Source organism: Primulina tabacum, chromosome 8 (genome assembly GCF_025594145.1).
Source record: "Primulina tabacum isolate GXHZ01 chromosome 8, ASM2559414v2, whole genome shotgun sequence".
In the NCBI taxonomy this organism is placed as follows: Eukaryota; Viridiplantae; Streptophyta; class Magnoliopsida; order Lamiales; family Gesneriaceae; genus Primulina; species Primulina tabacum.
In genome coordinates, this window is record NC_134557.1 from 15,319,752 (window position 1) to 15,343,149 (window position 23,398).

General features: G+C 36.8%; 1 protein-coding gene and 1 non-coding gene across 2 annotated transcripts; one reads left to right on the forward strand and one right to left on the reverse strand.

The window, feature by feature from the left end:
* Positions 1-10,320: 10,320 nt before the first annotated feature.
* On the reverse strand, positions 10,321-11,480 carry LOC142554605 (uncharacterized). Its single transcript, XM_075665268.1, has 2 exons — positions 10,550-11,480; positions 10,321-10,439 (listed from the first exon to the last, which is right to left on the reverse strand). The coding sequence occupies exons 1-2, from the start codon at positions 11,478-11,480 to the stop codon at positions 10,321-10,323; spliced, it is 1,050 nt and encodes a 349-aa protein (XP_075521383.1).
* Positions 11,481-12,017: 537 nt separating this feature from the next.
* Positions 12,018-12,124, forward strand: LOC142554897 (small nucleolar RNA R71). Its single transcript, XR_012822261.1, has one exon. It is a non-coding gene; the product is annotated as a small nucleolar RNA R71 (small nucleolar RNA).
* The last annotated feature ends 11,274 nt before the right edge of the window (positions 12,125-23,398 follow it).

The window sequence follows — 23,398 nt, forward strand, 5'->3', positions numbered from 1 at the left end:
GCGTGAAATTGTCAGGTTTTGTGAATTCGAACGTTGCATAAAACTCACGCACAAGTTCAATATAGTTAGGGCAAGAGATTGCAAAGTAAGGCGCCCAACCAATATTTTTTATGAACTCAAACACCTCTGTTCGAATATTTAAAACTTCCAAGGTCGGGTGATGAATATATTTGCAAGGGATGATTTGTTTTTGACATAGTTCTTTATACCTATCTCTTTTAGTTTTCCTAGTGAAGGTTAAATGTTCGAGCAAATTCGAATCGGCAGGCGGTATGACATTCATCCCCTTTCCCATTCTAGCCCTTTTTCGCCCCAGCGAAATTGTGTTGTTATGATCGTGAGCTAAACCCGTTGATGTTCTTTGGGTGCCGACTTTCTTATGCGATGCTTCAGAACCCCGACGCATTTTATCATCAAATTATACTACTCCACACGATTCTTCCACAACCAACAACAGACATGAGCCACAAGCACAAATACATCAAGTAATAATAGGCACACACAACGATATCCAATTGCTAGTGAAAAGAAAAATTTAACAAGGCACCGTATAAACACCGATAATCTAAATATGAGAGGGGTAGGAAAGAAATCAACTAGAGTGGCGCGATTGCCTTGCAAGCTGCTGCGGTGAGGTTGGTGATCTGCGCTGTGGGCTGGTGGACGAGCGATAAGATGTCTGTGCGAAAATCAGATTGGTGTTCCGTGCACTGTTGTGGAGAACTGAGAGATGGAGGTCGACAGAGAAGAAGAGGAAGCCTGCTAGAAATTGAGAAGGAGAAACAAAAATAGGGTGAGGAAAGTATCCAATTTTATTTATTCAAATTCTATTTGCAAACTGTTTTGTTTTATTTGACATCGGAAGAGGTATTTGGGTAAGGCATGATCATGCCTTAGCCGAATACATCTGTTGTGTTTTGGCCCTATAATTTTTTTTAAGACCAGAGGATATTTTTGGGCAAGGCGTGATCACGCCTTATCGAAAGACATCTACTGTGATGGGACTACAGAGAAAGTATACGTACAAGGCGTGATCACGACTTGTTAAAAGACTTCATCTGCGTTTAGGACCGCCCTTCTTTGTTTTTTTAATATCAAAAGAAGTTTTCTTCTAAGGATTGATCAAGCCTTAGAAAAGACCTCTTCTACCCTAAAGTAACAAAAACTTATAAATTTTAAGAACAAAAAAATTTTAGGTTGCCTCAAATGGTCCAACCCATTGGGAATGAAGCTTACATGGCATGAGATTTAGCCGAGAATTGTACAAAAGTATTCTTTGGCCGACAATAAATTGTTTTTGCAAAATTAAATTATCGTGAAACAAATTCGTTTTATCTTTGTAAATTGTTGAATTCTCATATGCTTCCAATCTTATATCCTCCAACTCTTGCAGTTGCAACTTTATCAATTAGCCTGCTTCTTCCAAGTCCATATTGCAGTGCTTGACCGCCCAATAAGCTTTATGTTCAATTTCCATAGGTAAATGACACGTTTTTCCAAAGACTAACCTGTAAGGGGACATCCCTATCGGAGTTTTGTATCCCGTCTGATAAGCCCAAAGTAAATCATCTAGACGAAGGCTCCAATCTTTTCTTCTCGGATTGACAGTCTTTGCTATGATAGACTTGATCTCCCGATTGGGAACTTCAGCATGGCCATTCGTTTGTAGATGATAGGTAGTGGCCACTCTATTATGTACCCCATATTTCTTCAATAACGCTTCAATTGTTTGATTGCAAAAATGAGTTCCTTGATAACTTATTAGCGCCCTTGGGATTCGAAACTTGCTGAAAATATTAGACTTGATAAAATCTGCAACAACTTTAGAATCATTAATCCTAGTGGGTTTCACTTCCACCCACTTTGAAACATAATCAACTGCCATCAGTATATAAAAATAGCCTCCCGATGAAGGGAATGGTCCCATGAAGTCCATGCCCCAAAAATTGAAAATATCATATACAAGAATTGGGTTCTGGGGCATTTCGTTTCTATGGGACAACGAACATGTTCTTTGGCATCACTCACAGCTTTTACATAACATATAGGCATTTTTAAACAGTGTTTCCCAATATAGCCCGGTGTCCAAAATTTTTCTAGCCGTTCGTTTTGGTCCAAAATGACCACCACATGCGTAATTATGACAAAAAACCAAAATTGCTTTATGTTCATTTTCAGGACCACATCTCCTAATCACTTGATCAGCACAAAACTTCCATAAATGAGGTTCATCCCACACATAATATTTTTCTTCACAACGAATCTTTACTTTGCGGGATTTACTAAGAGTGTTAGGTAAAACTCCGGTGACCAAATAATTAAGAATGTATGCATACCAAGGATTCATACCTGTCACTTCAGACAATTGCTCATCTGGAAAAAATTCAGAAATAGGAAAAACACCGTCATCTTTCACAAGTCTGCTCAGATGATCAGCGACTGGGTTTTCATTTTCTTTTTGATCCTTGATTTCGATGTCGAATTATTTAAATAAGAGTATCCATCTTATCAACCTCGGTTTTGGATCCTTTTTGGCCAGTATATATTTCAATGCTGCATGATCAAAAAACAGAATTACTTTAGAGCCAAGAAAATATGATCGAAATTTATCTAGGGAAAAAACAATAGCTAAGAGCTCTTTTTCCGTAGTGGTATAGTTGCACTGCGCATGATCCAATGTTTTTGAAGCGTAATATATGACATAATCCTTTTGTCAATTAGCTCGCCTAGAACAGCTCCCACCGCATAATTGCTTGCATCACACATGATTTCAAAAGGAAAGTTCTAGTCAGGTGGCTGGATTATGGGCGCTATGGTCAACATGATCTTTAGTTTGTCAAAAGTCTCCTTGCTATCTTCTCCAAAGTTGAAAGGTGTATCCTTTTGGAGTAACTTGGACTTTGGTAGAGCAAACTTAGAGAAATCCTTAATAAACTTGCGGTAAAAGCCTGCATGTCCAAGAAAACTTCGAACTTCCTTAAAGTTAGTAGGGAATGGTAAGTTAGTGATTATTTCAACCTTGGCTTTATCAACTTCGATTCTTATAGAGGAGACAACATGTCCCAACACAATTCCTTCATTCACCGTGAAATGACATTTTTAATAATTCAAAACCAAATTGTTTTCCATGCACCTTTTCAAAATCTTGGACAAATGATTCAAACAGTTGTCAAACAAATCCCCATATACAATGAAACTATCTATAAATACTTCAATGCATTTCTCAATATATTCAGAAAAGATACTAAGCATGCATCTTTGAAATGTACCTGGAGCATTACAAAGTCCAAAAGGCATGTAAAAGTCGTCTTCTCCTGATCCTATTGAGCAATGATGAAGGATCGTTTGCTCAGCATCTTTGGGATGCTTCAAACAAAATATTCTCCAATGAGCTGCAATAGCTCGTGTTCTAAGAATATTAACACCGATGGATTAAATCGAGTTTGATTTTAGAATCAAGCGGAAGAAACTCAAAGTAATCCTTCGTGAAGAGTACTGATATGTTTAGGAAACATTTTAACTAACTAACTTAAATAAGACAGATTAGTTTTTGCATTCTTTAGTTCAGTTACGGTGACAACTGAACTGATGAATACTCAAACTGATCAAAATAGTTGGGAAACAATAGTTAATCAGTTAACTACACAAGATATGTTTATGGATGTTCGGAGACTTCAACTGCTCCTACGTTACCCCTTCTATCTCCACGGATAGGATCCACTAGAAGAGTTTTGATTTATACAACTACATGTACAAACCCACTCATCTAGGACTTATACTACTGGCTAAACTGAACTCCTAACTACGACTGAAGGCAGCACCTTCCAGCCAACACTTCTTTAACGTCTATGTGTCAAAGACTACATACACAAGTTTAATGTCTTTGTGCAAGACTATTTTTGGATTGATTAGAGAGAGTTTGTGTGTGTGAGAACTGAACGAGGATGTTCTCACATATTGAGGGAAATATGCTTATACTCTAAGCTGATATATCTGTGAAGAGTTCCCTCGACTAGGCTGAATGATTCCCTCTTCATGCCGATATTACTTTGAAGCGTGCTCTTTATTTTCTCTCTTGTGTTGTGTATCTATAGAATCTTCCTTGATCTTCTCTTTAAATAGGCGGGAAAACTGATCGTACAGTGAAACTCATTGGTTGAATCCGTTGTATCTTGAATTTGTTTCTTTGACTTTTTGTGTCCGCCCTTCTGAAACGTTTTGTCTTTAATGCACTGATGCAACGTCTATTATTGTCCTTTGACTAGATAATGGCTTTGTACCTTCACGTACAGCTGGATTCCACTTGAGAGAGTTTGTCTCCATCCATAACTGAAAGATTCTAACTGATGCTTCGAGCTGGTCAGTTGAACTGATCTTTCAGTTGGGCTAGTGAAATCATTTGACTCGTCAGTTGAACTGATTTCACACTAGTTCAGTTGGACTGATCAGTTGGGTTTCTTCATCAGTTGAACACTCCTTCGGCTGGCCAGGCTTCTGAGGTTTCCTGCTGAATTACCTATCAACTGGACAATCAGCTGGACTGCTCAATTGATGTAATCAGTTAGACTGATTCATTTTGACTGATCAGTTGGGTCTTTAGTTTTGCGATGTAAACATCTCGTAAGTGATCCTAGATGCTGCACACTAAGGTAGATCATTAGTAACATAAATAACAGGTTTTGTTATCACCAAAATAAAGATTGCGAACTTGTAAAGTTTCAACAATCTCCCCCTTTTTGATGATTACAAAACCTGAGCAGTTAAGTGGAATATATTCAGTTCAAGGATTAGCAAGTTCAAATATCATTAAAGGCTCCCCCTTTATAACTGAATTTAATGAAATTAAAATAAACAAAAACTCCATCTCCAAAACTAGTTAAAAACTTTTAAAAGAGATTGACAGAATTAAGAAACTACTTTTCAGTTGATGAAAAGAAAAGAGTTTTTCGTAACAACTGAGTTTTAAAGCTAATTGATAATATTTTTAGATTGAGAGAAAAAACATGAAGCTCCCCCTCAGAAACTGAATAAAAGTCCGTATCTGAAAGATATTTATATAGTCATTCATTCAGAGATTATAATCATTCAAGCAAGGCAGACAAGATATTTTGAAATATCCGTTCAGTTACATTAAAGCACAGCTGAACAAATACGATGTTTATTTAAAGAAATTTCCTTGTATTTACATCTAGGAACACATATCAGTTGAACAAGAAAGATTACTACAAAGGTAGCATATTTTAAATAACATCAGATATTAGTTGGTTTGTGTGACAGAACTGGATATACCAACAACTGGTTGCTTGACTGCTTGAACTGCTGCATCGGTTGTGAGTTTATCTTGCTAGAGAAACGAGTTAAACTGCTTGAACTTGACTTCTTAGCAGACTAACTGGTCGAGCAGACTCTGACTAAGCTCAACTGGAATGCAGCCAGTGATTTTAATCATCCAACGTTCCAGCATGGATGAGTTTCGTCTGAAGAAAAACTGACCTGGTAGGCTTACAACTGAAGGCTTGTTCAAGGAGCAATTTAGCTGTGCATCTTTGCAGATGATTCTTAGTCTCTTGCATGCTAATTAAAAATCCCTAGTAAAGAGTCTAAAGAAGTGGCTGCAATATTAGTTGCAGAGCCAATCCTCTCAACTCTTTACCAAAGAGCGACAAATAAATATTTTCAAATAGTTTTGAAAATCATATGAGATACTTTTAAATAGATTTTAACACTATTTAAAGTAAGATTTTTAAAACACAGTTCTTTTCCGATGTTCTTCTTAGAATAACCTACTCTGATACCACATGAAGTATCGTTTGCTCAGCATCTTTGGGATGCTTCAAACAAAATATTCTCCAATGAGCTGCAATAGCTCGTGTTCTAAGAATATTAACACCGATGAATTAAATCTAGTTTGATTTTAGAATCAAGCTTAAGAAACTCGAAGTAATCCTTCGTGAATAGTACTGATATGTTTAGAAAACATTTTGGCTTATGTAAACTGACTAACTGAAATAAGACAGATTAGTTTTTGCATTCTTCAGTTCAGTTACGGTGATAACTGAACTGACGAATACTCAAACTAATCAAAATAGTTTGAAAACAATAGTTAATCAGTTAACTACACAAGATATGTTTATGCATGTTCGGAGACTTCAACTGCTCCTACGTCACCCTTTTTATCTCCACGGATAGGATACACTAGAAGAATTTTGATTTATACAACTACATGTACAAACGCACTCAGCTAGGACTTATACTACTATATAAACTGAACTCCTAGCTACGACTAACGGCAACACCTTCCAGCCAACACTTCTTTAACGTCTATGTGTCAAAGACTACATACACAAGTTTAACGTCTTTGTGCAAGACTGTTTTTGAATTGGTTAGAGAGTGTTTGTGTGTGTGAGAACTGAACGACGGTGTTCTCACACACTGAGTGTAATATGCTTCTACTCTAAGTTGATATATCTGTGAAGAGTTCCCTCGACTGGGCTGAATGCTTCCCTCTTTATGCCGATATTACTTTGAAGCGTGCTCTTTATTTTCTCTCTTGTGTTGTGTATCTATAGAATCTTCCTTGATCTTCTCTTTAAATAGGCGGGAAAACTGATCGTACAGTGAGACTCATTGGTTGTATCCGTTGCATCTTGAATTTGTTTCTTGGACTTTTGTGTCCGCCCTTCTGAAACGTTTTTCTTTAATGCACTGATGCAACGTCCATTATTGTCCTTTGAGTGGATAATGGCTTTGTACCTTCACGTACAGCTGGATTTAACTTGAGAGAGTTTGTTTTCATCCATAACTGAAAGATTCTAACTGATGCTTCGAGCTGGTCAGTTGAACTGATCTTTCAGTTGGGCTGGTGAAATCTGTTGACTCGTCAGTTGAACTGATTTCACACTAGTTCAATTGGACTGATCAGTTGGGTTTCTTCATCAGTTGAACACTCCTTTGGCTGGCCAGGCTTCTGAGGTTTCCTGCTGAATTACCTATCAACTGGACAATCAGCTGGACTGCTCAATTGACGTAATCAGTTAGACTGATTCATTTTGACTGATCAGTTGGGTCTTTAGTTTTGCGATGTAAACATCTCGTAAGTGATCCTAGATGATGCACACTAAGGTAGATCAATAAGAAACATAATTAACAGGTTTTGTTATCACCAAAATAAAGATTGCGAACTTGTAAAGTTCCAACAATCTCCCCCTTTTTGATGATTACAAAACCCGAGCAGTTAAGCGCAATATATTCAGTTCAAGGATTAGCAAGTTCAAATATCATTAAAGGCTCCCCCTTTATAACTGAATTTAATGAAATTAAAATTAACAAAAACTCCATTTCCAAAACTGAGTTAAAACCTTTTAAAAGAGATGGACAGAATTAAGAAACTACTTTTCAATTGATGAAAAGGAAAGAGTTTTTCGTAATAACTGAGTTTTAAAGCTAATTGATAATATTTTTAGATTGAGAGAAAAAACATGAAGCTCCTCCTCAGAAACTGAATAAAAGCCCGTATCTGAAACATATTTATATAGTCATTCATTCAGAGATTATAATCATTCAATCCATGTAGACAAGAGATTTGGAAATATCCATTCAGTTACATTAAAGCACAACTGAACAAATACGATGTTTATTTATAGAAATTTCTTTGTATTTACATCTAGGAACACATATCAGTTGAACAAGAAAGATTACTACAAAGGTAGCATATTTTAAACAACATCAGATATCAGTTGGTTTGTGTGACAGAACTGGATATACCATCAACTGGTTGCTTGACTGCTTGAACTGCTGCATCGGTTGTGAGTTTATCTGGCTAGAGAAACGAGTTAAACTGCTTGAACTTGACTTCTTAGCAGACTAACCGGTCAAGCAGACTCTGACTAAGCTCAACTGGAATGCAGCTGGTGATTTTAATCATCCAACGTTCCAGCATAGATGAGTTTCATCTGAAGAACAACTGACATGGTAGGCTTGCAACTGAAGGCTTGTTCAAGGAGCAATTTAGCTGTGCGTCTTTGCAGAATATTCTTAGTCCCTTGCAGGCTAATTAAAAATCCCTAGTAAAGAGTCTAAAAAGGTGGCTGCAATATTAGTCGCAGAGCCAATCCTCTCAACTCTTTACCAAAGAGCGACAAATAAATATTTTCAAATAGTTTTGAAAATCATATGAGATACTTTTAAATAGCTTTTAACACTATTTTAAAGTGAGATTTTTAAAACACAGTTTTCTTCAAATGTTCTTCTTAGAACAACCGCTCTGATACCACATGAAAGATCGTTCGCTTAGCATCTTTGGGATACTTCAAACAAAATATTCTCCAATGAGCTGTAATAGCTCGTGTTCTAAGAATATTAACACCGATGAATTAAATCGAGTTTGATTTTAAAATTAAGCGGAAGAAACTCGAAGTAATCCTTCGTGAAGAGGACTGATATGTTTAGAAAACATTTTAACTTATGTAAACTGACTAACTGAAATAAGACAGATTAGTTTTTGCATTCTTCAGTTCAGTTACGGTGACAACTGAACTGACGAATACTCAAACTGATCAAAATAGTTGGGAAACAATAGTTAATCAGTTAACTACACAAGATATGTTTATGGATGTTCGGAGACTTCAACTGCTCCTACGTCACCCCTACCATCTCCACGGATAGGATTCACTAGAAGAGTTTTGATTTATACAACTACATGTACAAACCCACTCAGCTAGGACTTATACTACTGCCTAAACTGAACTCCTAGCTACGACTGAAGGCAGCACCTTCCAGCCAACACTTCTTTAACGTCTATGTGTCAAAGATTACATACACAAGTTTAACGTCTTTGTACAAGACTGTGTTTGGATTGATTAAAGAGTGTTTGTGTGTGTGAGAACTGAACGAGGATGTTCTCACACACTGAGAGAAATATGCTTCTACTCTAAGCTGATATATCTGTGAAGAGTTCCCTCGACTGGGCTGAATGATTCCCTCTTCATGCCGATATTACTTTGAAGCGTGCTCTTTATTTTCTCTCTTGTGTTGTGTATCTATAGAATCTTCCTTGATCTTCTCTTTAAATAGGCGGGAAAACTGATCGTACAGTGAGACTCATTGGTTGTATCCGTTGCATCTTGAATTTGTTTCTTGGACTTTTGTGTCCGCCCTTCTGAAACGTTTTTCTTTAATGCACTGATGCAACGTCCATTATTGTCCTTTGAGTGGATAATGGCTTTGTACCTTCACGTACAGCTGGATTTAACTTGAGAGAGTTTGTTTTCATCCATAACTGAAAGATTCTAACTGATGCTTCGAGCTGGTCAGTTGAACTGATCTTTCAGTTGGGCTGGTGAAATCAGTTGACTCGTCAGTTGAATTGATTTCACACTAGTTCAGTTTGACTGATCAGTTGGGTTTCTTCATCAGTTGAACACTCCTTCGGTTGGCCAGTCTTCTGAGGTTTTCTTGCTGAATTACCTATCAACTGGACAATCACCTGGACTGCTTAATTAACGTAATCATTTAGACTGATTCATTTTGACTAATCAGTTGGGTCTTTGGTTTCTCGTAAGTGATTCTAGATGCTGCACACTAAGGTAGATCATTAGTAACATAATTTACAGGTTTTGTTATCACCAAAATCAAGATTGCGAACTTGTAAAGTTCCAACAAATGACTATCTGATAATAACCTGAAAATCCATCAAGAAAACAAAAAAAGTTTTTCCAGCAAGTCTTTCCAAAGTCTGATCAATAAAAGGCAAGGGAAAATGATCCTTTCTAGTAGCTAAATTAAGCTTTCAAAAGTCAATAACCATACGCCATCCATTTTGCACCCTTGTTGGGACCAACTCACCATTTTGATTTCTTACCACAGTGATACATGTTTTCTTTGGTACGACATGGATAGGACTCACCCCTTACTATCAGAGATAGAATATATTATCCATTCCTCTAAAAGTGTTAGGATTTCTTTCATTACCACTTCCTTCATCAGCGGATTCAGTTTTCTTTGGAATTCTCTTATCGGGTTGGCATCATTTTCCAAACGAATTCTATGCATGCAAATAGAAGGGCTTATTCCTTTGATATCTGCGAGAGTCCAACCAATTGCAGTTTTGTGCTTTTTAAGGAGTATGGCTAACCACTCTTCTTGTTCTGCGGTCAATCCCTTCGAAATGATCACTGGCAAGGTAACATCATCACCCAAATATATATACTGCAAGTGTTCTAGAAAAATTTTTAACTCCAATTTGGGTGCTTGTAACATAGAAGGAAACAAATTCTTATGAGGGATTGAAAATTTGGATTCTAAATTTGTTACCACTGTTTGTTATTCCATTTCAGCTTTTGAAATTTCCCAAGTTTCGGCTACTTCTCCTTCCACGTCCAATTTTTCATGCATATGAAACATGTCAAATTCGTATTCCTCCTCAAAGTGTTCCTGCACAACTGAATCAACAATATCAATAGAACATGTCGAGTGATTTTCATTTGGGTATTCATAGCATCGAAAATACTAAATTTCACAATCTCTCCGTCGAATTCAACGAAAATAATACCCTCTTCCACATCAATCTTGGTTCTAGCAGTTTTCATGAAAGGTCTCCCTAATAGAATTGGCGCTGACATCGCAGTGAAGTCCTCTTCCATTCGCAATATATAGAAATCTGCAGGGAATATCAATTCTTTAACTTGCACCAAGACATCTTCAACAACTCCTTCCGGATAAGCATTGGATCGGTACGATAATTGAATCACCACTCTAGTATCTTTCGAAGGACCCAAATTTAAAGCAAAATCAATTGAATATTTCATGACATTAATGGATGCAACTAAATCTGGCATGGCACATTCAGTTTTCATATTACCGATAACACAAGGCATCGTAAACATACCCGGGTCCTTGCATTTATTTGGTAGTGACTTCTTAATAACCGCAGACATGTTCTCTCCCACACTTACCTTTTCATCACCTCTCAACTTCCTCTTATTAGTGGAAAACTCCTTCAAAAATTTAGCATATCTTGGGATCTGTTTGATGGCATATATCATAGGAATATTTACTTCCACTTTTCTGAATGTTTCCAACACCTCTTTCTCATAGTCAATGTTTTTGGATTTTTCTAATCTAGAAGGGAATGGAGGAACAATAGAAGTAGTAAATGAAGGAGATTTAGAATTTACCTTCGTTTGCTTGTCAGATTCTCTTTCAACATCATCATTTGTGTCTCTTCCTTCAGTGTCCTTCGTAAATGGAGTAGACTTATTCTCAATCTCTTTCACATTCCTTAATACTATGGCACTTGCATTTTCCTTTGGATTAACTACCGTTTGTGACGCCAGTGTGCTGGAATTCATTGCCTCCAATTTGCTAACTGACGTAGCAATTTGAGAGATTTGGTTTCCTAGATTCTGAATGCTGATCCTCGTTTCCTGTTGAAATTTTTGAGTGTTTTCAGTTAAAGCCTTCACAATTTCATCTAGGGACATACCTGAGTTAGAGGCTTGCGTAGGTGGTGGTTGTTTTTTAAAATTTTGTTTTGGATATCCTTGTTGGCCTCCTTGATTCCTACAACTGAATTTGGATGATCATTCCATACTGGATTGTATCTATTAGAAAACGGATCATGTCAGCGCTGAGGCTTTCTAGGAAAACCACCGATTGCATTAACTTGCTCTGTGGGATCTTCTTGTAATGTAGGGCACATATATGTCAAATTTCCAACAATCGCTCATATACCACAAGCTTTAGCATGTTGTACATGTCCTACAACCAACGTTTCCAAAAGAGATGTCAAAGAATCTAACTTTTGATCAATAGGATTAGTTCTTACCTCATTAACTTGTCGTGGGTTGTTATCTTGCCTAGTGCCAAACTGCTCCACATTGGTAGGCATCTTAGAGATTAGGGCTCGTGCCTCTTGAGGTGTTTTGTTTACTAATGCACTTACACTTGCAGCGTCAATCATGTTACTATCGAAAAAGGATAGACCCTCGTAGAAATATTAAACTAGGAGCTGTTCTAGAATCTGATGTTGAGGACAATTGGCACATAATTTCTTAAATCTCTCTCAATATTCATATAAAGTCTCCCCTTGCAGCTGTCTAATCCCACAAATGTCTTTACTTATATTTTCTGCTCGCGAAGCTGGGAAGAACTTCTCCAAAAATTGTTGTTTCATATTGTCCCAAGTCGTTATTGTCCCAGAGGGCAAGTAATAGGGTCAATCCTTAGCTTTGTCGGCTAAAGAGAATGGAAAAGCTCGCAATGAGATTTTCTCCTCAGTAATCCCTTGTGGTTCACACAATATGTAACTCTTTCAGATGTTTGTGAGGATCTTCACCTACAAGACCACATAAAGTAGGCAATAAATGAATCAAACCTGATTTTAATTCAAAAGTAGCTTCAGCAGCAGGGAATTTAATGCATAATGGCTGCTGAATAACATTAGGATTAGCTAAATCCATGAGGATTCTTTGAATTGGTTTTGCCATTACTTCTTCGTCACTCTCGCTTCTTTCGGTGTTGAGATCAAGATAGGATTCTCTTTCAGTGTCAGTTGAATCCAAAGCTATGTTTAAACCAGGATGTGATGATGATGATGATGATGGTTGTTTACCCCGTAGCCTTGTTTTTTTCCTCAATCTTCTAGTCGTCTTTTTGATTTCTGGAATATATATTCTAGTTCACCTGTACGAGAAGAGCGAGTCATAAAAGAAAATAAAATAACTAAACTTGAAAGAAACTAACCTTGCACCATTCCCCGGAAGCGGCGCCAAAATTTGATGTGCTGTCGTTGAGTCACAAAACTTAAATTCATATTCCCTAAATAAATTATTGTAATGGTGAGCAGGGTCGAATCCACAAGGAACAGTAGATGATTTCTTTCGAGGAAAAATAAATAACAGGGAGGTTTTGTTGGATAAGATAAAATAAAATATTAAACTAAAATTAGAAAGAAATGAAAAATAATAAATATAAACGAGAATTAAATTATCAAACTCTGATTCAAGGGGATTTTTACTATTCAATTGTGTCACTATTCATCGGCTAACATATTATTTATTCTTGCAGTTACAAGTAATTAATCTTATAATTATAGTTATAGCCACTAAAATCCTTGTGTTTGCCTAATCTAATTGACCAATCCCAACATCTAGTCAAAAATTATCAATAATTGACTAGGCACAATAGCGTTCCATCTACCGACTGTACGTGAGTCCTAGCCATGCTAGGGTTTCTCCTAATACTGAGCCACGTTCAGCACAGTCCCTGCCCAAGCCCTGGCCTGGCCGCACGCGAGTTCCATACCTAGCCGACCCCAAACACCATAAAACCCATGATGAAACCCTAGGTTCGTTTCTTCCTAGCCAAGCTCGATTCTAGCCTTCGTTTCCATCATAACTTGTCCTTGTTCTATACATAATTCATCATATGTTGGCAGCCATTCCCTTGGAAATCACAACGTTTTCAAAACAAGCGTAAAAGCATCAAAACTTTGAAAATATTTGTACTACCATTAAAAAAATCGTGCATACTATGGTTTGAATGATGCGTCAAAGGGATTTAGAAACCTGCTTTTGCGTTTTAGAACGCTCGAATATGCGATCGTCGGCGTGGGGTGCGAAGAAGATCGAACGGACGACGAAGACTCGTAGTTTTCTTCCTCTCCCTTATTTCGAATTTTAGTCTGTGTAAAGTGTGTGAGGATCGGCTGCTATGTGGTCTCCAAAGCCTAGGTTTTTATTTTATAGGATTTAATTTGTTTGATGATGGGCTTGGGTTTTGGGCTTTAAAATTTAGGAGCAACTGAGCCTACTCATCCCAGGTAAATTAGGTCCAATAACACATATTTAAATGAAAAATAAATTTTACAAAAATTAGTTTTCAAAAATAATGCATTTGATATTTTAAAATTCCCTCATTTGCCCAAAATTGGTTTCCCAGATAAAATCGAGCGTGTCTCGTAAAATAATTTGAACTCTATCATTTTTAGTAAAATTTAATCATATTAATAAGCTTTGAAAATATTTATTGAAAAATATTTATTTTTTCTTGGTCGTCCCCGATCTCTTTTCCCTGGCCTATTATCAAATATTCGGGTAAAATCCTTCAATTTCATTAAATCATGCACTTTAAACATTTAAGAATGTAAAATATATTAATAAAGTATTTAAAATAAATTCAGTAAAATAAATATGCTATTTAAATCATTTGCATGCATGTGATTTACGGGTACTGCTTTTTCGGGCGTTACAGGAAGAAGGGGTGACGTATGAGTTGTTAATCTCCGAACATTCATAAATAAATTCGTGTCTACTTATTTATTGTATTTCTTATCATTTACATTGTTTTTAAAGATACATTGTTGAAGTATTTTATGTGTTCTTCAAATACCAAAATATTGCATACCAAGTGTTTGATAAAATGCTTCAACCAAAATATTTTTACTCATTCAACTTGCATATATTTTAAAAGCTTTACAAATTTCATCATTGTTCAATATTTCAAGAACCGAGCTATTGTAGCTAAACAAATTACCCCTAATCGATCTTGTCAAGTGGTGTCAGAGCGGGTTGTTCTTGAAAGAATATTGAAACTGATTTTGATGTTTAAAATTCGAAAATTTCATATTTTTTTAAACATAAATATGCAAAAGTGAATTTTTGTGCAGCTTACAGCGATCGTAGGAAAAATGACATATCTCCTTGCTCGAGTGCACAAATGACGAACCGCTTTTTGCGTTGCAAACTAGACTCATAAAGGATTATAGTAGTACAAAATTTGCAGCCTATTTATGCAATAGAATAAGCAGTTTATTCAGTAAAGACAGAGAATATGTGCTGCGGCAGAAATGAGCTATGGATAAAATTGGTTAGTTACTCCTCTAGTTTATAAATTTCAAACTTTCAAAAATATAGGAGGAGAACTCATTATAATTTTAATGAAGATATTATTTTTAAATATTGAGGGGGATAAAATTTTGTTCTTAAAATGTATTGAATATATGACTTTTTTTTCACACAAAAAGAGTGATATATATATGTTAGTTGAATCGATTGTTTATCCAAGCTTCGTGATCATAAAAAAGGGAGAGATTTTTGGAAAATTTCATGTTCACAATCTTGATTTTGATGTTAACAAAAACTTGTTATTATATGTGAACATATTTATTCACGTTAGAAGTTGCAAACACAAGAAGCAAAATGAAACTGAATTTAGCCAAACTGAGTTTCTGGCGAGCTTCGGTTTTTAGATGATATCTCTCAACTGGATAATTCAAATAACAATATGCCAACTTGACTGATTAGGAAACTCAATTTGGAACATGTCGTATTGCACGCCAGTTGAGAAAATTAGGATGTTATCAAGGTCTAACGGATCGCTGAATTACCGGACGAATTACACGAAAACAACAATCAATTGTTTATGAGCAGTTGCGGTAGTTTGGTCATATCTCTCAGCTCAGTTATTGAAATTAAGCGATTCAATATGCGTTGGAAATATAAGACAATGATGTACAAATCATAATCAGAAGTCAAAGTCTGAATCGAAGCTTAAGATATTGATAAATGACGATGAAACTACTGGTTCTACACAAATTAGCTGATTTCATAACACTAGTTGAAACTGAACCAGACCAGCTGAAACTGAACTGAACCAGCTGAACTAAACCAGACCAGTTGACCTGAATTAGACCAGAACTGAATCGAACCATACCAGCTGAAGTAGAACCAATTGACCAGAGTTGACCAGCTGACGAGATGATCGGCTAAGGAGTTGACCAATTTAAGCTCGGGAAAATGTCCAGCAAGGTGAATTTGACCGTTGTAATTTCAGAAACGGTACGGAAACTTTCCAGTTCCATTATTTTTAAAGATGCATTAGGGAAGCATTTAATGTGTTCTTCAAATACCAAAATATTGCATACCAAGTATTTGATAAAATGCTTCAACCAAAATATTTTTTACTCATTCAACTTGCGTATATTTTCAATGCTTTACAAAATATTTATTCGGTTTCTAGAAGAATTTTTTCGAGTATCTTCCACTTGGTTTGAACACCAAACTCGATTTAATTAACCGGTGTTCAATATTTCAAGAACCGGTCTATTGTAGCTCAACGATTTACCCCCAAATTGATCATGTCACAGTCTGAAATGGACTCTATGTATTCAAACCAAGTCTGGACATTAGTGGATCCATATGAGGGAATCGTTCCAATAGGAGCAAATGGATCCGCAAAAGAAAGCTTGGGGCGCATGGGAAGATATTGTCCTTCAAAGCAAAATTGGTTGCAAAAGGTTATACTGAAAGACAAGGAATTAACTAAGAGGAAACATTTTCACCAGTTGCAATGTTTAAGTCCATTAGAATACTACTAGACACAGCAGCATGGTATGACAATGAAATATGGCTAATTGATGTAAAAACAACATTCCTCAATGGAGACATTAAAGAAGATATTTATATGTCTCAATATGGGGATACACATCACTAGGAAGTGAGCATAAGATATGCAAATTTTAGAGATCAATATATGGTCTAAAGTAGGCGTCATGAAGTTGGAACCTCATATTTGACAACACTGTCAATGGATTTGGTTTTTCCAGGAATCCTGAGGAAAAATATGTGTAAAAAAAGTTAGTGGGAGTGCAGTGACATTCTTAGTACTTTTATGTTGATGATATCCTACTCATTGGGAATGATGTAGAATTACTGCAATCAAGTAAAGTATGGTTAGCAAGTAAATTCTCCATGAAAGACATTTGTGAATAAACCTCTTTATTGAGAATACAAATCTATATAGATAGATCAAAGAGGATGTTGGGGCTCACCAAAATTACTTTTACCGATACCATTTTTAAAATATTCTATATGGAAGAGTCCAAGAGATGATACTTATCAATGTGTGATAGTGTTACTTTATCTAAAGCAATGTGCCCCAAAACTGATGCAGAGATAGAGATGATGACACGTATTTCATATGCGTCAGCCATTGGTAGTATCATGTATGGTATGATATCAACAGGCCATGATGTTTCTTATGCTCTGAGTGTTACAAGCATATATCAGTGAACCCTAGTTCAATGAATTGGAAGGCCGTGAAAGATATTCTTAAGTACCTAAGAAGGACCAAGAACTTGTTCATGGTCTATGGGAGTGGAGAATTATTGGAAGGCTACACTGATCCTAGCTTCCAATGTGACATAGATGATTCAAAATTGACCTTTGGTTTTGTACTCATGTTCCATGGTGCGGCTGTCTCTTGTAAGAGTTCCAAGCAAGACACCATTGTGGATTCCACCACTGAAGCTGAATACATTACTGTAGCTGTTGCAGCCAAAGAGGCGGTTTGTATGAGGAATTTTGTCAAATAGTTGAGAATTATTCCTAATGGAATTTATCCAGTTCTGGTGTACTGCGACAACACTTTTGTCGTTGCACATGCAAAGGAACCAATGTCTCATCAGCGATCCAAACATACAATGAGAAAATTCCACATCATCAAGGAGGTTGTGGAAAGAAGTAATATTTCATTCGAGAGAGCCACCTCTACAGATAATGTTGCTGATCAACTTACAAAGCCCTTGCCAGGACCATTGTTTGAGAAGCATCATGAAACAATGTGTAACGTCCCGAAAATTTGAAGGTCTACGTAAACTACACGCATGCAAGTTATCAATTTCTTATGGATTTTAATTAAAATATTTTAATGCATTAAATGTATGATTTTAACATGAATAAGTGTTTAAAATTATTGGTTTATTAAAGTTTCTTGCATTAGGGTTTTAAGTTACATTTCGCACTTGAATGAGGAACGGTGACAAGGGATAATTAGGAAAAATATTTTTTATTGAATGATTAATTTTTAATTATTTAATATGAGGTGTTTTTAAGTGTATTTTTTGAAAATGGGCCTTGTTTGGTAATTTTTACTCGTCGGGTCATATTTTTAACCGGTACGCAAAATTTACCTAATTGGGAGAATTTTTGAGGGCTCGGGCAATATTTTCAAAAACGTACCTAAACGAAATATTTTTCCAGAATGTGTTTGGACTTGATGGGTTTATTTTATTGATTAATGGGCTCAAAACCCTTTTGATCCATTTTGTTTAGGGCCCATTAGCAACTTAATTACCATCTTAACTAAAACCTAAACTTAATTTTTAATCATTGGCCGCCCACTTCTATTTCCCATCAGCCATTCTCACGTGAAACATTAGCTCCTCTACTTATTTCAGCAGCAAAGTCACGGCCCCTTAGATTTTCAAGAAAAACTTCTTCTCCGCTTCTCCGATTCACGTCCTACGCGCATATCTTCGAGTTTTAGAGCGTATAAAAGCAAAGCCACACCCAAAATCTCATTTTTCTCATCATTCACATCATAATATGCTGGTTTGTGTGTTTATGTATGAGAAATTTTTTGATCTATTATATGGTATCGTTTTTGCATAGTTTTTGATATGAATCTTCATACGCAAGAAAAAAAAACACGATCAAATTAGAATCGCATCCTCAATTCAATAGAGAACAAGGATTGTTGTTGTGTGTCCCGATATTTTTGAATCAAGCATTGCACGATCTTCACCCCTAAACTACGTGGTTTAGTAATAAACGATCACAAAGAATAACCGACACTCAATCGAACCTTCAAAGAACTCGTCTTTGACAATCCGAGTAAGACATGAGCGACAAACACCACGAAATAAAACTTTGATAAGTTTGATTTTGAAAACAAAGCAAAAAGCCTTGAAAGAGTTGAGAGAAAACTCAAAACTATTGCATAAACTCAATGAATAATCTTAATTGTGTTCAAAATTTCGTCCAAAATATGTTTACACACTCAAAAATATATCAAATCTTGTTACCAAACTAATTAGGATTCTTAACAAGGAAAATAGGATTTTCTTGCAGCTTGGGCGCGCTTGGGCGGTCGGATTTGACCGCTCGAGAACGGGGTCTTTTGGAATTTTGGCACTTGAGCGGTTATATTTTACTGCTCGAGCGCGTGGCATTCTCGAAGTCTTCCTTGGACAGTAAGTGTGGCGCTAGGGCGATAAGATTTGGCCGCTCGAGCGCCAAAGCTTCTGGTCTCCTCATCATTTGTCACATGAATAATGTTCCTATGACTTCCAAACGTACTCCCATGCATCACGAACTCTTCGGCACTCTGCACCTCACTTGTAAGTCCACTCATAAGCCCATGCAATGCTTCCTTGAATCTCTTAAGTCGTCCCCTCGTGATTGGTCCCTTTGGCAACTCTAAAGGATCTCACGCCTTACTTGGAGCTTGGCCTACCATGATCGCATCATCCTCCCCCCTTGAAAATGATTTGTCCTCAAATCTTTTTCATCACCTACAACAAACAATGAAAGATCACTTACATGAAATGTTGAACTGACGTTGTACTCACCTTTAAATCCCTTGTAGGCATTGTCATTGATCCTTTCAAGGACTTGAAATGGTCCGTCTCCCGTAGGAAATATCTTTGAACGTTTTTTCTCGGGAAACCTTTCCTTTCGCAAGTGCAACCACACCCAATCACCCTTCTCAAACTCCACCTTCTTCTTCCCTTTTGTTGGCTTACTTGGCGTATTGCTCATTTTCCTTTTCTATATTGGCCTTGACCTTCTCTTGAAAACTCCTAAAAAATTCAGTCTTCTTTTTGCCATCTATGTTTAGCCTTTCACTCACAGGTAAAGACATCAAATCCAATGGAGTCAAATAATTAAAATCATACATAATTTCAAATCGCGAATAATTTGTACTAGAATGAATGCTACGGTTATAAGAAAACTCAACAAATGGTAGAAATTCTTCCCAATTCTTTAAGTTATTTTTAAGAATAACACGTTATAAAGTTCTTCAACGTCCTATTAACAACCTCATTTTGCCCATCAGTTTGAGGATGAAACGTCGTAAAAAACAATAATTTAGTCCAAGTTTAGCCCATAACTTTTTCCAGAAATAACTCAAAAACTTAACATCACGATCAGAAACAATAGTCCTAGGCATGTCATGCAACCTAACGACTTCTCTAAAGAACAAATCCGCGATGTTAGATGCATCATCAGTTTTATGACCTAGCAATAAAATGTGTCATTTTAGAGAATCTATCAACAACAATAAATATTGAGTCTCTCCCCTTCTTAGTCCTGGGAAAAACCAAAAACAAAATTCCTATATATGTCAATCCAAGGTTCACTAGGGACATGAAGTGGTGTATATAATCCATGTGGTTGTGTTCTAGACTTAGCTTGTCTACATGTTATGCTCTTTTCACATACACGCTCAATATCACGTTTTATGTGTGGCCAATAAAAATGTTATAACGTCCGAAAAACCAACCTACGTAACCGCATGCATGCAAAATTGTTTTAATTGCATAATGTTTTATTTAATTGATTTTAAATGCTATAATGATATTTATTATATGATTAAATGTATGATTGCATGATTAAATGATAATATGACATGATTACTTGAAATTAAAGATTTTACCCGAATATTCGATAATAGGCAGGGAAAAGGAGACCGATGACGACCAAGACAAGAATAATTATTTTTCATTAAATGGTGGAAAGACTTCCTAATATGATTTGAAAATGATTTAATTTTACTAAAAATACTAGAGTTCGAATTATATTACGAGTCGAGCTCTATTTTTCCTAGGAAGTCGGTTTTGGACAAACAAAGAGTTTTAGAAGATCAAAAATATTATTTTATGAAAATTATTTTATAAAATTGCACTATTTAATTAATTAAGTATTATTGGGCTCAATTTAATTATTTAAAGTAAGCCCTATTGCCCTTAAACTTGCAAACCCAAAATCAAAGCTCATTAGCATGTTAATTTATTTATAAATAAGATACCTAGGCTTTCAAAACACCACAATTAACCCTACTAGAAGCCGAAATTCACCTCAAAGCACACACACAATTTTCGAAATAAGGAGGAAGGAAAAGGCTTATGTTCTTCGTCATCCAGTCGTCCAACGTCGCACCCACGCCAACGATCGTATATTCGAGCGTTATAAACGCAAAGGAATGTTTTCTAAACCCTTTTTAAACATCATACAAATCATATTATGCATGATTTAATTGTTTATGCTTGAAAAAAATAGTTGTTTGATTATTTTTACGGTGGAACGTTTATTTTCAAAAATACGATTTTTTAACGCAAATATGAAACACGTTATGATTCCCAACAAGTACGCTGCCAATATATGATGAAATATGATTAAAACATGATTAATTTAAAGGTAAAACAGGGCCGGAACCATCGCATATCATGAGTCAAGAGTCCTTTGGGTTTTCTAGAACAATTCTCATGCATGGCATTTAGGGGTGGCTCGATAGTTTGCATTGGAGTTTGGGCTCAGCCAGGGCTAGTTAAGGAACAATGGTGGTCTCGGTCTAGGGCTAGGTTGGGTCCTAGGGCAGCTAGGGTTCGAGCTTTGGGCTGGGGAAGAGTCCACGTGAAGAGGGACTCTCCCCCACGCTCGTGTATGTGCAGCAGCGGCCATGGGGGTCGCTGTTGGGGCTGGGTGGCTCAGGGTAGATCCAAAATGGTAAAGGAGAGTTTTTCAGGGGCTGGGCCATGGGTTGGTGCAGGGTGTCTTGACCTGGCTCGTGGGAAAACATGAGGTAACAATGGGGAGCTACACGCAGGCTGCTGATCTCTTCAGGTGGCTTGTGTGAAGGTTCGGGTCAGGGCTGGGCTTGGTTGGGTATGGGCGTGGAACAAGGTCGGTTAGGGTCAGGTGGGCTTGGGTGGTGGCTCGGCTGGAAGAGTCCTAGTGCCATTAGGAGTCCTTGGGCTAGAAGGGAACCTTTTGCACAGGCTGCTTGTCTTCATTTCTGGTGGTTCGTGCATGGGTTCCAGGGTCTGGGCTGGGCTTGGCTAGGGTCTGAGCGTGGTATAGGGTCAGTAAGGGTCATGGATAGTCAGTTAGTAGATGCCTTTATGAGTCTTAAGGGAACTAGGAAACCCAATACAACTAAGACACCAACACCCGCACACAAGCATGCACTCGGGTCCTGGGTGCAGGAGCTCTAACGTGGTTCTAAGGGCTGGATAATGGGCTGGTCTTTGTCAAAGAGGGTGCCTAGGTGGGTTGGCTTGGGTTTGGCTCGAGGTGGCTCGACCATGGCTCGAGTATTTTAGGAGATGGCTCGGTGTGGCTCGACCATCACTCTTTTTTTTAGCCATCTAATTTTTGTTCTCAAAAAACATCTCATTTTTTTGTTCACTCTTTTTTTTCGGCCTCATCTCTCTTGTTTTTTTCAATTGATCCTCCAATACTTTCTTTGAGGACAAAGGAAGTAAAACAATATGTTCCTTCTCGAGGACAAAATAATACCTATTCCTAAACCCATCATGCGTTTCTCGACTATCATATTACCATGGTCTCCTTAACAAAATATGACAAGCATGCATTGGAACCACATCACACAACACCTCATCAACATACTTCCAAATAGAAAAAGACACCGACACTTGTTTGTTCACCTTCACTTCCGCAAAATCATTCAACCATTGAAGCATATATGGTTGAGGATGCTTCAATGTAGGTAAACCCAATTTCTCAACCATCCCAACACTAGCCACATTAATACAACTCCCCCCATCTATGATTATATTGCAAAATTTTTTATTTACAAAACACCTAGTATGGAATAATTTTTTCCTTAAACCGTTGTGCACAGCTGGATTCCACTTTGATAAGCTTGTCGTGTTCTGCAAACTGGTTGATTCCTAATTGATGTTCTGAACTGGTCAGTTGAACTGATCTTGAACAGGTTTGGTGAAATCAGTTGACTCATTAGCTGAACTGATTTCACTGCTTCAATTGAACTGGTCAACTGTGCTCTTCATCAGTTGAGCTATTCATCAGCTGGCCGGGCTTTTGAAGGTCTTCTTATGAATTTCTTATCACCTGGAAAATCAGTTGAACTGGTCTTTTGATATATCAGTTGAACTGGTTCAATTTGGACGATCAGTTGGCGCTTTCAGTTTGCGTCTCGATAGCTTCAGTGTGGCTCAATAACTGATCAGTTCGAATCCTGCTCAATTTCTATTTATGCGCACTTAGGTAAAATCATTAGAAACAAAATAGCAAGTTTTGTTAACATCAAAATCAAAATTACGAAGAATAAAATGTTCCAATAATTTTCTCCCTTTTTTATGATCACAAAACTAGAGCGATTAAAGCGATTTAAAATTTTAAAATTTAACTGATTCTCCCCCTTTGTGAAAATAAAAAACATTAAGAATGATTAAAAGGAATTTTTCAGTTCGAGCGATTAGAAAACTCCCCCTCAAGAACATAATTTAAAGAAGTTAAAAACGAGTTAAAAACATTTTTCATTTCGAGAGATAATTTTATAGAAAACTCTCCCT

Coding starts and splice junctions, on each gene's coding strand:
- LOC142554605 (XM_075665268.1), bottom strand. CDS start 11,480: ATGTCCCTAGATGAAATTGTGAAGGCTTTAACTGAAAACACTCAAAAA. Junction 10,440..10,549: donor CAAGATTGATGTGGAAGAGG/GTATTATTTTCG, acceptor TTGTTGATTCAG/TTGTGCAGGAACACTTTGAG.